The sequence below is a fragment of the Larus michahellis genome, chromosome 2 (assembly GCF_964199755.1).
Source record: "Larus michahellis chromosome 2, bLarMic1.1, whole genome shotgun sequence".
NCBI classification, from domain to species: domain Eukaryota; kingdom Metazoa; phylum Chordata; class Aves; order Charadriiformes; family Laridae; genus Larus; species Larus michahellis.
Window position 1 is genome coordinate 69,060,997 of NC_133897.1, and position 14,354 is coordinate 69,075,350.

The following is a 14,354-nucleotide window of genomic DNA, read 5'->3' on the forward strand; positions in this document are numbered from 1 at the left end:
TAGCAAGTGGGAATACATTTTTAAAGTTTTTGGGCTGGGATTTTTTTTTGAGGGCCACTGTCCCAAGAAAAGCCTTTGGCCCTGTTTAGCCCTTTTCAGATTTGTAGATCCCTGGCATTTGACAGCTGAATGCCCAGACCTCTGCATAGTGAGTTAATCCATCACTGTGTATTTTAACTAACACTTTTAAGTTAATGCAATGTTTTTGTGGGAGTATGTACGCTGATGGAGAGCAGTATTGTTCAAATAGGTGTATTTTGTTTTCTTGTCCAGTTGAGGCTTGTATTTTGTCTGTTCATGAAATAGTTGTGAAGATGCTGTTGGTTCATCACAAACACGAGAAACCAGGATATACAGTGTTCAGATGTGTCCACGTCCTGTTGAAACACAAGTGGTGTAGATCCTTTTAAACTTTAGCTGATGCCCTGGGTTAAACATGGGTATGGAGGAAAGCTTTAAATCTATCAGAGACTTACTGTGAGAAACTAAGAGGCAAGATGATGTCTTTGAAAACTCTGTTGATATTATGCTGACATTTATTGATCCACCTCACAGTAGTATGTGAGCTTCTTTCTGACAAGGAGGTATGGATAGTCTGTTCTAATCACCAGGGACTTGAAGCTGGATGGTTGGTTCTCCCCTGGCTTTTGTATTAGCCCAGAGGGCTAGCCTACAGATTTATGTTAACACTTCTTTATTAAAATCTTGAATTAGTTACTTTTGATATTATTTTGAGGCATGATAAATTTTAAAAGCTTTATGTATGAAAAAAGTTAGAAATATTTGTCTTATGTAAGTTAGATGCTTCTGGAAATAATCAACTGTTTTCCTTCTGCAGCTATTTGGACATTGGAGAAACAAAGAAAAAACCTGCTGAAGTCAATAATGAGGTAGGATGCCTGAAGTATTTAATAAGTAAACCTGCAGTTAACGTTAGTGACATGCCTGCGTTTATGCCTGATTTTTTATATATATTTATTATGTTTAATAATAATACCATTATCTACCATTCTGAATATACTATTTCAATGATTATTACTCTGATTGCTCTGAGCATGATGCACTGATTGTCTTCTGCTAAGCTTTCTGAATTGCCACATCCAGTTACAAACTTTCAGTAAAGAAAATCTGTTGTCTTCATTGGATCTGGTCATAAACCTAAGGGAGCTTGCTTTCATACAGAAAAAGATGGTGGGACTGAGAATTTTGCGAGTTTAGGACCAGGAATTTTTCTTCAAAACTTGGTATTTTCCCTGGAGAAGGGACATTTGTGTGTGGAAAAAATCTCACTTTGTTGAAATGCTTTTTCCAGCTACTGCTAGTGTCAGTTGTAAACGTCTAACTAGTTCTAGTCCATAATTCTTCAAGCTCACCTGTTTCTCTTGAACAGTGTGATGTTATAGCCTGAGGAGATAACTGCAGGCTTCATAAAACACTCTGTGGATTTTTGTGAGATGTGTGACTGCATTACTTTTACTATTTTATTGTGTATGGAGATAGCGATGATTTCTAACAAACATTTGAATTATAGCTCTGCCCAAAAAGAAGCATCAGCTCACTTGTTTTTCAGTTTCTTTTGCCTTGTGTACTCAATCCATGTTTCCAGCAATTTAATGGTTTGTGTAGCAGATGTCTTCAGACAGTAGGACACCTTGTACTAGAAGACCCTAAAAATTGAGGCTAGTTTTAAGGTTCATCATTTTGCTGCAAATCTTTAGAAGATTCTTGATATAATAGAAATTCTGTGCGGTTGGAGAAGTAATTATAGAAGTTGTGTTTTTTTTACTTACAGCTGCATGTTTGGTAAGAGAGGCTTCTGTTATTTTTTCCGGATTCAGTGCGCATTGTGTCTTATCTTAACACTTGCGGCCATCTCTCAGGGCTTTGAAGTAAATCGGTATGAACCATCCATTATTTTGGCTTGCTTTCTTCCTTTTTGACTTATGTTTGCAATCTCCACATTCTCTGTGGAGAGCTTAACTCCCCATGTTGAGTTTAACTTTATGTGATTGATTTATTTGGGGAAAGAAGTCATAAAAATGAGATGAAACCTAGTAACAGTCTACAGATTTTTATCTCAGCTTATGAATAGCACAATTGTTTTCATGCTCTAATCGTTTAGTCCTAGGAATGCACTTTCAGGAGGCTAGTAACGGAAGTTTTAATGCCTAAATGTATTTATGCTAAAAGGATGTGAGGAAGCAAGTTCTGGTTTTACTTTTTTTCAGGCATTCACTTAGAAATCAAAACCCTTGATGTGTTTTAGGACCAGGAGGGACAGCAGTATTCTCTTTGATTCTGCTGGATTTGCATCAACAAACAAAAAAATCATATTTTTCCATGGATCCTGGTAGCCATTTTTGATGCTAGCCCACAAAGGTATTTAAAATCCTCCCTGTTTGTTTCACTAAAAGATGAAAAAAAAATAATCAGTGAATGTGTGAATGACAATATTGCTAAAGAAAGATATTTATGGCTCAGCCCTGCAAGCACTGCAAGGTGTAATTTGTGAATCATCTCAATGACTTCAGTACAAAGGTTACTATGGAGTTATGCATGTACAGAGAAATTTGTGGGTCAGGTCTGAGTTTCTAGTGCTCTGGAGGGCTGGAGTTGGGGCAGGAGGAAAGAAATAAATACAATTATTTGGCTCACTGCAGCTCTGCGGGCTCCTTGCAGATCAAGGAACAGCATGGTAGGTGTTGAATAAAGGCCTTATAGACAACCCCAGGCTAACATTAGGGTGTGTTTTCAGACTGATCTTTGTCAGGGCAATTCCTGCTCTCTTCCTGCTGGTGCTGAAGTATTATCCTGCTTTCCTTCATTAGCCCCTCCTCTTTTTTTTCTTTCCTTCCCTTGCTTCCCTTCTTCCCTCCCTTCCTTTCCTCCTTCTCCTCCTTCAAACCCCCAAATTTTTTTAGAATGCAATATAATTTATCAGGACTCCCACATTAATGCTCCGGACACCCGCCCATTCTCATGACCTCAGTAGTGCTGCTACTTAGCAGCCGAAGCAGTGCTTAGCTGGAGCCTGGAGACAGCAAAGACTGTTCTTCAAGTGGGGTTTGCCTTCCACCTTTTTTACCTGGCAGCTGGCCTCGAGGGTAAGCAATGACAGCAATAAACGGCCTTGTGCCACAGTACTCCTGAGTGCTGGTGGTGCGTGAGGAATTGGTGCAGGATTTTTTGTCGCCTACAGAAGGAGATGGTCTTGGAGCTGGCTTGCCCTAGACCAGATTTTGGAAGCAAATTGATGCTGGCCTGGTGGTGATGATAGTTCTTCTGTACCTGCGTAGTGCCATATATCAAGGATCTGAAAGCTTTAAAAAGGTAGCACAGAAATAGTGGTTGAGAAATTCATGTTCAGTGTTATCATCATGCTTAGGTACAAGGGTATCAATTCTGGTTGTATGAAGCACATTTAATTTGGCATTTGCTACCTGATGAGTGTTTCTCCCTGCAGATTTTTCTCCAGTAAAGCAATGGCAAATATCCAGTTTCGATTCTGATTAGTAAGGAGGGAGTCAAAAGGAAGAAAACTTTATGCAGCAGCTGTACATTCTGTGTTTGTTTGCAGCTGTAGGTTTTCTTTTGTGTTAGTTAAACTGCCAAATGTTTGACATCTGTTTTTGGGAATACTTTAACCTTGCTCTTTGAAGGCAGTGTCTCAATTACTTTAAATTTGCATGTAACTAGGAAATGTGTGTCAAACCAGAATTAAACAAGAAAAAATTCACATTCAATATGCGGTGTACATATGGTGACCTACATTCACAAAGAAGAACAGACAGTAAGCATAAAGCATTAATTTCTTACTAAAATCTCTTCTTACTTTTCTCATGAAGTGACAAGACAGAATAAGTAGTCCATCCGAAATAGGTTTGTCTTCTTTAGTGGAATCTGTGAATCTGATTTTGTAAGGAAGGTGTTCCGGGCGGGGGGGGGAAGGAAAAAAAAATACTTAAGGGAAGTTCTTCATCTCGTGGAGTCTGAGAACTCATCTAATGAAATCCTTTGGCGTCTGTTCTTGTAAGGTGCTGAGACTTAACATTTGAGAGCAGTATTATTTCTCTGTGTTATGCCCTGGTTCAGTTTTAGCTGGAGCTTTTCAAATACCATGGTCCTGTTGGCCTGTAAGGTGCACCTTGCCTTGCCTGACATGTTTGGAGCTAACAAGGGTTTACAGCTAGTAAGCACCTGTATTTTCTGTCTGTCCTCTACAACTGACAACAGGAGCTCTGGGCAAGGTTTGGTCAAGAAGGTCTTAATGTGGATGTGTTGTTACAACACAGCAATGAGCCAACTATGTAATGTTGAATAATTCATTAAGCACTGTCCATCTATTTGAGAAGTGGAACATGCAAATAGATGTGATTGACTGTAAGATGGGTCAGTGTTGGAATAGTTTGGGAGGATACATTTTTTTCTGTATAAACAGATAGATTTACAGATAAAGGTCTATACCACCAAATACCTAATTATAATATCAGTAGCTGATTTCACCACAGGCTGTCTTTGGTGATAGACGGATGAGAAGAAAAAAGTGTATTACATGTTCCCCAACAGTAGTGTCATCATACATAAGCAGAGCAACACAAGAAAGCTTGAGTGTAGCAACTGCACATAGCAGTTTAATTTTGAGGGCTTTTCTTTTAAAAATAAGCATTGTTTTAAAAATAGTTGAAGTGTGAGGGTAATAATACTGCTTTTAAAATCTTGCAAAGTAACTATAGTCTTGGTCTGTGAGGTCCAACCATCAATCAGAGTTGGGTCTTTTAAAAAAATATTGCATAAAAAGCCCATAGTCATTCTACTACTGATACAAATCAGGTTTCAAGGTGTTCTTCAATGAAATAATCTCATTATCTATTAAGATTTCTGATATCAGTAATAGATTTCTTTAATCGAGTGTCTGGTTTCTTAAAATCTAGCTATCTGTTTACCAGTCTAAGGCCTCCAAACAACCAACTGAAATAAATGGGCCAAACTCTTGGAAAACAGCTATTTTTTTTTTCACCAGTCTACCCTAGATATGGACTTGAACTTATAGCCCTGTTCTTCTGGGTGAAGTATTGTATCAGAATAGGATGATAAACGAGGGAGGGTCACTCTGATGTCTTAGTGCAGGATGATATAATTTATGATAGCAGTGCATGAAAATGATACTGAACATTTATTAAATGTTTCAAAGCAGCAGGAGTTCCAGTAGTGTCAGTTCATATGATGCCTGTAGTTCAGTGGCCATTGACTTCAGTAGACTTTGAGCTTTGCCCATGGCCAGGAAGGAGATGGGATACTGTTGGTAATGCAAAAACACCAGTGGTAGTTGTGGTACTTTAACAGTCACTGTATTTTGAGGATAGTTAGATGCCTTGATACCATCTTTGCTTTTGGAAATCTTCCTCAGACTGTTGTACATCTGCATGTGATGAAGGGAATAATTTAAGATTAAATTGATGACTGTGCAGAAGAAAGGAAGTTTATAATGGGAGAGGCCTGCAAGATCTTTTTCACTTCAGAACATGAGTCTGCAATTTGTTTCGTTTCACATTAACATCCAATCTCAGTTCCCTGCTTTCTGAGATGCAGAGATTTTCTTGATGTAGTAACATTAGAGCAATTGTCAAGCTCATCCTCACAAGTTATCCCCTGCTGCATGCTGCTAGAGCTGGTGGGATTTTAAAGCCACATCTCTGTCTCTTCTCACTTCGTCTGCTGTTATGTGTATTTGGCACTTCCTTGCTTGTTTTTACTTTGCTCTCCTTAGCAATAGCAGCAGCGCAGCAGCTTAGGAAAAGCTCCTTAGTTCTCATACTGCTGTAACAGCAGATCGGTGTGCCACTCAGCTGATTTTCACAGTGCCACAAACTCATTTGACTAGGAGTGTGCATGATGGTCAGAAGGGTGAGCTGTGGGTTGTGAAGGGGGAGAAAGAAAAGTTCAAATCAGAGCTAAAGGCAGTGAGCTTTTGCTATATGAGCAAATTTGCATCTGGCTCAAGCGTTTTGCTGACATGGCAATACTCCTTCCCTCTGTTCTGCTGTTTATCCCAGCAGATAAGTGATGACGCCTCTTGCACTGTAGCATTGTGGTAGTTGTTCTGCATGGAAGACTGGAGCAAGTTTCCTAAGAAAAGTGATTTTTCAATTCCCATTTGATGGCCTCTGCAACAAGCTATTCCCCTAGAATTGTCACATCCCATCTTAGTTTAGATTTTTTGGGGAGAGAGCGGGGGTAGAGAGTAAGTTCAGATTTCTGCCTTCTCCCTCTTTCAACCAGGGACAGCTGTAAGGGTGAAAGAAGACACTTGTCCTAGAAGCATGGGAAAATTGTGTGTCAGTCTCAGCAGATGGCAGCCAGGCTTTTAGCTGTTTTAAATCCTCTGGCAGAGCCCTCACACCATAATGATGTGTCTCAAAACTTTTTACAGTTATGTTACCAGTAGGGAAAGTAGTAAAAAGATTTAATCCTGACCCAAGCTAAATCTTTGATACAAACTATTCCTCGGGTATGTTTCCATCCATCACTTCTTTTGGCAACTGAGCTTCTTGTTTTGCAAGAGAGATCCCTTTTGTACTGAAGGTGATCTGCAAGTACAAATACATTTTAAATTATGTGCTTGAGGAATCTAACAATTAATCTCTTGAGGAGGTATGGACCAGCAGAGTTACCATTTGTTTATTATAAGCTTAATTGTTTGTAAAAGGTACTGAATGTTATTTTCTAATAATAATGTGTAAAGTATGGACATTTATATTTCTCTAAGCACTATCTCTGATCTAGATGGTCTCTCCCTGTGCACTCAAAAAGATTAATTTTACTTGTCGTTGGGGCTGGGTAAGGTGCTGAATAATTAACTGAGCTTTTGGGTTTGCAAATCCTGTAGACAACTGTTTGTTTAAAAATCTTTGTTTTACAAAAATCCGTTCAGCTGAAACCTCTTTTCTTCTTTGACTTCTTATGGCCAACAGTTTTTTGAACACACTGAAGTAAACAGACTTTGCAGTGTGTTACTGTAAAAGGAAAGAATTGCAGGCACCTAAGAAAAGCAGATGTATTTTGATATTGAAGAACGAGTCTCTAGCAACTGAAAAAAGGAAGGTTATAGTGTCTGTATGAAACAGCATCTATTATCAAAAGTTCATAGTAGGCCTGCATTAAACTGCTTTACTGACCATATACATAAATTTGCCCTTGGTTGATAGCAGACAGATTTCCTTAGGTAGTAAAAACATTGAGGTTTTTTGTCAGCACTTCACATTTTCTGCTGGGCCTCTAGGACATGGTGATTGTGTGGCAAGCTCTGACACAAGTATTTTTTGTGCTGCTCAAGATTGTCATTTGTGTTCCACTTGGGTTTTTTTTTTTTACTGACATATTCTAGAAAAGCATTTGTAAGTTATTTAAGAAAACTCCACTTGTATGTTTTACTCTACATAAGGCACATCAAGAGTTAGGTCTATACTGTAGTGAGATAAGAATGATATAGATGCCTTTCCTTAGGTTCACCACTGTTTTCTACGATGTTTAAGGGATGAAAACATCCTGGTCCACAATTTTATAACATTTGCCTACTTACAGTGTGTTTATAACATTTCTACACATTGACTGGGAACTGCTGTAGGGCGCTAAGTATGACCAGGGATGTTGTAAGAGCTGGTTGGTTGTAGGCCAAGTGTGTGGCTGGCTGAGGAAGGATCACTTTACCCAATTCTTTGAGTGGTGCATTCATTCTGGGGTGCTGTCATGGAGCATTAGAAGTGGCTGTGTGTGGCTCTTGGACTGTCAGATTTCATGATGCATGTCAGGGGTCCTGGTGTGAGGGATGCACTAGGGACTCTCTGCCCACCGCCTACTGGGTCTTGTCCTACCTTTCCAGCTTCAGGTTCTTCCCATGTTCAGCCTGGGTACACTTCTGCAGGTCTGTTGCCTCACATGTAGTCATTGTGTCCTTGTCACATTTTTCCAGTGATTCATCACTTTTTTTTCACTGTTTTACATAAATATATTTCATCGTTCCATAACTCCATTTCAATTGCAGCTGCTTCTTTTATCAGGTGGTTTAGATGTGGTCATATTTGGACAAGTATTTGAAGAATGGAATAATCAATATTTTTACTAATGATTCTTTGGAGGATTAGTAAAGATTCCTCAAAGCTTTCATACATGTATGACCTGAATATTTGTATCAGCATGCAATCCCAGAACATATCTCTCTAGTGAAAACACGTGATAATTACAAGGATTTGAATAAGTGTTTGAGCATTTTGAAACTTTTAAATTTCTTTTTCTGATCTAGTGCCTGTCAGCCCTCACATTGGTCACACACTGGGTGACACAGACATGTGCTAGGACATGGAGTAGAGCACGTTTGCTTGCTAGGGAACTTCACAGAGTGTGTCTGTTCCCGTGATGAAGCTTGACTACAGAATGAAACTGTGTCTGGTAGAATGTGCCTTCTACTGGTGGTCTCTAGCTGCAGCACATCAGCTCAGTAACACTCCTTCTGTGGGGTCTTGTGGGCCAGACATGGTTAATTGGCAGATCACAGCTTAGGCCAGTTGGCCACTGCATTCTTGGTGAGATCCTGGGCCAGGAAGGGTTCCCTAGTTGTCCAGTGCTGACAGAAGAGACAGGCACCATGGCAGGGGAATGTGAGGTGGAAAATACAATGTTTGAGACTTGGGAGATCTGAATGTACCATCATAATTTTCAAAAAAAAAAAAAAAAGCACCTGAGATGTTGCTATAAAAGTATTTTGAGGAGATGCCATTTCTCTGTTTCCCTCTGTTCCTCCATATTTTAAAATTCAGTTCTTTTAGTATCATTTATGGCAATTGTTTCTTCTGCATCCTTTAAGAGCACCTTTGTTGCTAGACAGCGGAGTCGCCACTCATCTCTTGGCAGTGGTATGATTGGATTAATCAGTAAAAATTTAATTTTGGAAGGTTACAATGTTGTCTTCATTTCACAAATTATTTTGCTATATTTATGCTGGATATATCTTGTCCCTAACATACTTGCATATTTTTTCCAAGTACTTTCTTATGAAAAATCCCAGTATTTATAATTATTGTTTATTTCAAACCAAGCGTTTATCATGTCTGACAAATAACATGTATGTCTAATCATAAAAAAACCTTGTCATTTTTCAATGAGTGGACTCTTGATTCTCTTTAACTTTTAACTGTCAACTAGAAATGGTTCATTGATGTTTTCCTCTGTACAGGACATAGTTTTGAGAGAGTGTTTGAATAGACATCAGAAATGATCCCTGCATGTGCAAATTACAGCCATTTGATGTCAAAACAATCTATCTTCATAGGATATTATTTCCGAATTCTTTTTTAAGAATTAGAAAGAAAAAAAAGTGATTTGTGAAACCCAAAGTTACTGTACACAAAATATTTGTATGTCTGGAAATGAATTGTGTGTAAAGGTCCACTTCATATTCCTGTGCCAATATGCAAAGCTAAACCCTCTTGCTACGCCAAATCTGACCAGTTTGTTTTCTTCTACTGCTGGTGTCATGGAATGAGTAAGGAATTTCTCATTTTCTGATGCTGAATTAATTAGGAATTCTATTGTAAGTGTAGTTTAGAGAATAAGACTATCAAAATGCAAAGATTAAAAAATGTGATATATATCTTTAATCTGAGCAACATCTTTAATAGTTAAATTTTATCTGTCATTGTTTGGTATTTAGTATCCTGGTAACATAATTAGCACAACAAGACATACAAAACAGAAGCCCTTCCTGAGTGTTTATAATGTAATACCAGGAGGAATCAGAGAAGAACTGATCAGACATCCAGTTAAAACATAAGCGTGTCCTTTTTTCTAGCTGGGCCTGTGAGTTAATAAAATTTCTCTTTATATAGTTCTGTATACCTGAATTGTGTAATGCTGAGTATTTTAATTAACGGCTTGCTTACAGATAGATTTAGTGGATTTTGGAGCAACAAAATCTTGCAAAAGTCCAAGAAGAAGACTCTGCAAGAACCAAAGTCTTGCAGAGGCTTTGGTTCATGCCCCTGGGGATTTTGTGGTCTGTATTGAGTTTGATATGAAACTTGAAAGTTGGTCTCTTCCTTGATTAAGATGCCTGCCTTGTTCTGTAGGGTAACTGCTCTTTCTGCTCTGTGGGGAGGCTGGGAGGAAGGGAAGAAATGCCAGTACTGAAGCTTTTAATGAAGCATGTTAGCCTCATTAAATACTTGTTGCTGCATACCAAATTGACTTACTGGAAACATTAACAACTTTTTACCTTTGATTAAAAATGATGAAAAAAAAAATAAATTTTTTTGGGGGGTTGCTTTTTGTTCTTCAGCTGTCACTGTTCACAGGTTCATGCCCTTCTGATCATCCATGAAGGCCAGAGTCTTCCTTTTGGTTTAAATGAGTCTAAGGAGTTTGGGAAAAATACATGAATTTTGAGAGGCAAAAATGGTCAGAATTGGCAGTATTATGTCAGTAACAGAAATGAGCATCAGAATCTATTTTGCTTGAATAAAATCTACATTGTTGATCCTATTGTGTGTGTTGTAAGCAGTGTAGAGTATAGCATCATGCAACTTGGTGGAGAAATAGGAGCCATCCAGAAGCAATACAGGTGTGGTCTATTTTGGAGCTCTGCGCAGTCTATGTGCCTGGGCCGATAAAGCCATGCCCTTGTCTGATTTATCCCAGCTGAAGATCTGGCCCCTAATCCAGTGCCCCAAAACTACCACAGATCCCAAGCGAAACATTTTTCTTTCCAGAGTTTAGCTAGATGAGATGAGGTTTACCCCCAGATGCACAGGGGATATGACCTCCATTTCGCTGGCAGTGGCTGAAAAGGAGGGTGATTTACCTTGGGTGTGAACAGAGTGGCTTCAAATACTTTGGGAATTTTGTAGCAGCTTTGTGGTCTAGAAGGCTCGCTGAATCAGTCCATGACCGTTCTGGCATAGTTCGTTTCCACCTGATCTGTGCTTTGTGTGGCCTGAGAAGTTCATGTACTGCCATGGTGTTGTGACCTATTTGTGTAAGCTTGGAAATATGCTCAGTTGGTAGCAGTTTAAGTGATGCTTTGTATCCACACCAGGAGAAAGGCTAGTAGTCTGTTGCTCAAGGCTGTTTTGTACTATCCAGTGTACCATCTAGCAATGCAAAGTAGCCAGGGAAGCCTGGATTTTCCAGGTTAATTAGTGCGTAGGATAACTGAAAGGGTTTTGTACTGACCGAACACCTCAGTGAGTTTGACTCTGCATCTTTTAGTCAAAGTGTATAAAAATGCCCATTTAAAAAAAGTCATGTTTCTGTGAAATAGATAAGATGTTTCCTATGCTGTAATAGCTTTAGAAAACTTATCGTTCTAATTTGCTTTTGATCACTGAACCTTGAACATTCCTTTCTTTCACATCAGAGGGTGGTCATAGTGTGTATAAATGGGGTTTTGGTTCTTTTGACCCCAGTTCTACCCTAGGGGAATGCAAATATTTGTTCTCAATTTTCCTGGGCACATTGATTAACAAACAGGCCATTGTAACAAACTGGCAAACTCATGGCTCATTGCATGAGCTGATAAATTTGGAATGTGACATTGTGTTGAAATATTTAAAACTGCAAAAGGTTAGTTATAAAGTGACGTGAGTAATGAGTGAGATGTTCATAGTGGCCAAGACTATATTAATACAGCAGTAAGAAAGGCCAGCTCTTAAACCTGTATAAATCAAACCAGCAGAGAGGATCTGGTTCAGGCAGGTTGCGTATTTTGACTGTTGTTTCGCTTCTGTCTAGTATGGCTTTATAAATATGTGTAAACCTGTAAATCTTGCAGTTGTTCAGTTGCCCCCTTTGATGGGGGGCATTTCTGGTAAGAAAAGGAAATAAATCAGGTAGTCATACCATTTCTTAGCTATGGATAACTACCCTGTGTCTTTATGGCAGCCTGTGAAAGTGCTGCCAGACCTCTGAATTTAGCATGTCTCTAATTATTTAATGTACGCTGTAGGGAAAAGAAAGGCTAAGAATGGCACATTTCTATTTGAAACTATTCTCAAGTGTATAAAAGTCACCTTTTTAGAAACTAAACATGCAGCATGGTATATTCAGAGGGCATTTAAAATAATGTTTAACAAATTGTGTACTTTTCTGATATACAAGGATTGATTCTCCGAAGTGTCATATGCCTCTTGCAAATCCCAATTAACCAAGAGGAGCTTGGGTGGTTTGCTGGGTCTGTCCCACTTTCCAGTCTATATTTGAATAATAGGTGTGAAAAGTATAATTCATAGAAGTGAAAAGTTTATGCATGGGGACCAGCAAATAGGTTCACACCTACCAAAACAAATACACAAAATTTTGCTACATCTCCATTTTAAGGGTTAAGTTTTTCACCTTTTACCGGTTAACATATTTCTGAAGAAAGACGTGAAAACCATTCTTCTTTATCTGTGTATTTCAAACCAATGTGTGGGTTGCTCAGAGTCCTTACACAAATAACCATTCTCAATGATGATTTCCTTGTAATGCCATATATGTAACATTCTCTTCCCAATGTAACATTTGAGTTAGAAGCCTTGCATGATCAAGCGCATCCATTGTGTTCTTAAATGGAGTTAACATGTTTTCAGCTGATCTTCAGTCTTTCATGTGGCCAGCTGAACATAAACATAATAGAAATTTTTGTATGAAAATTATATTAAATTGGTGTATGTGTGTATGCGTACACACATCATATACATGTATACACATGTGGATATGCACACACTAATTCAAAATGGTTTTCTTACAAAACCAAATTTTCATATATGTACGTATGACAATATACCTGAGGTAACGGTTTGGCTGCTGATTGTTTTGTTTTGTTTTGTTTTTTGCCAACAGTCAACAGTGGAAGATGTAAGTACCTAAAGTAGATTGTGCAATGTGTTGTATGTGTTTGCTAAGTGTTTTGGCTGTGTATGTTTGTTAAATTTTGTGAATATTTAGCATAATTTTAGTATAAGAGAAAAATGTATAGAATGTTGTTATAAAGCAGCTGTGAGGATGTGGATTTTTTTACCATGTTTCAGTTAGATGCTGATCTTGGCTTAGTATTTTCAAAGGGCTATTAGGAGGCACTCAGCTGCAGCTAATGTTCAGCGATGCAAATGCCACCACAGTGAATTACAACTGAAGATGAAAGCTGGGCTTTAAGAGACACTCTGTAGAATGTATTCTGAAATCTGAGTGTTTACAGAGATCTCAAACACTGCAGATTGATCCCCACTCCCAGAACCTAGCCTGTGTTTTTAGCTGCTTTGTTTTTCCCAGACTCTGCAAGGTGCTTTGCAAAGTTATTTCGCAGGTGCTAACTCCGTTCTAAAGCAAGAAATAACCATGCTGCTGTTGGTGTAAGAGGCACTGTGGGAAATAACAAATTCTTTGTAGAAGAGATTTGTAAAAATTATGGTGGTTTTGAGTGTCTGTGATCCCCTGGTGTATTTCCAACTGTGTTTAGCTCTTGTTGCTTTGCAAATTCTCATTTAATTGATTGCCTCCAGCTTACTTAAAGTTCTGTCTGAGTTTCAATTGATGTAATGCTTCCTTTTTCCTCCCCTAATACTTTGTGTTGCTGCTGTATGTTGTCATGTAATATCTCAGATGAGTATCTCATCATGAATTATGAAATGTTGGCAACATATGTGAGTAGGATATGGAAGCTGCCCTTGAATGGGTCTTTTCAAACAAACTGAAAATGTACGAAATTTAAAGATAAAATCAAAATGGGGCCAGACCATTGATTAACGTAAATCTACTTACAATTGCTGACGTAAATGGGACAGTGTTGATTTACATCAGCTGAGAATGTGGCTGGTGAAATTAAAAGAAAATAAAGAGTTTAGGGGGCTAGTGATGCTGGTCTCTTAATGTAAACACAAACTTTCACCCAAGACATATTAATTGTTGTTAATATGTAACTCTGCAGTGCCAGGGGGGTCAGGCTGTTCCAGACACTGTGGCACTGTGCTACCTCCTACAAACAAAGTAAGAGCGGAACCATGTATTCTTTAATTAAATCCTGGATCAGGTCTTCCGCTGGGGTGGTTTGGCATAACCGCATATACTTCAAAGGAACTAGATTGATTTACCGTGTCTGAGCGTTTGGATCTTTTATTAATGTATACTTCTGTGTATTGAAATTGTGTAGCTTGCTTTTCATAAGCATAAATAGTTTAACATTGGTCAGACAGAAGTTATTCTAAAAAAAGAAAAAAGAGAACAGCACAGTCAGGTTAATTAGAAGAACAATGTATAGGGTGGGATTCTTTTGGTCGTGTGGGGTTTTTTTTTGGTGTGTTTTTTTTTTTTTTTTTTTAAATCACAGT

At 38.4% G+C, this 14,354-nt stretch overlaps 1 protein-coding gene across 2 annotated transcripts in view; it reads left to right on the forward strand.

The window, feature by feature from the left end:
* The window catches only part of DCDC2 (doublecortin domain containing 2), a 73,875-nt gene that overhangs the window by 3,944 nt on the left and 55,577 nt on the right, over positions 1-14,354 (forward strand). The window contains exons 2-3 of one of the 2 annotated variants that reach the window (XM_074575794.1): positions 839-890; positions 12,871-12,885. In XM_074575794.1, coding sequence (XP_074431895.1) covers positions 839-890; positions 12,871-12,885 — 67 coding nt within the window. The remainder of the gene's footprint in view (positions 1-838; positions 891-12,870; positions 12,886-14,354) is intronic. The other variant, XM_074575795.1, reaches the window with a different exon arrangement.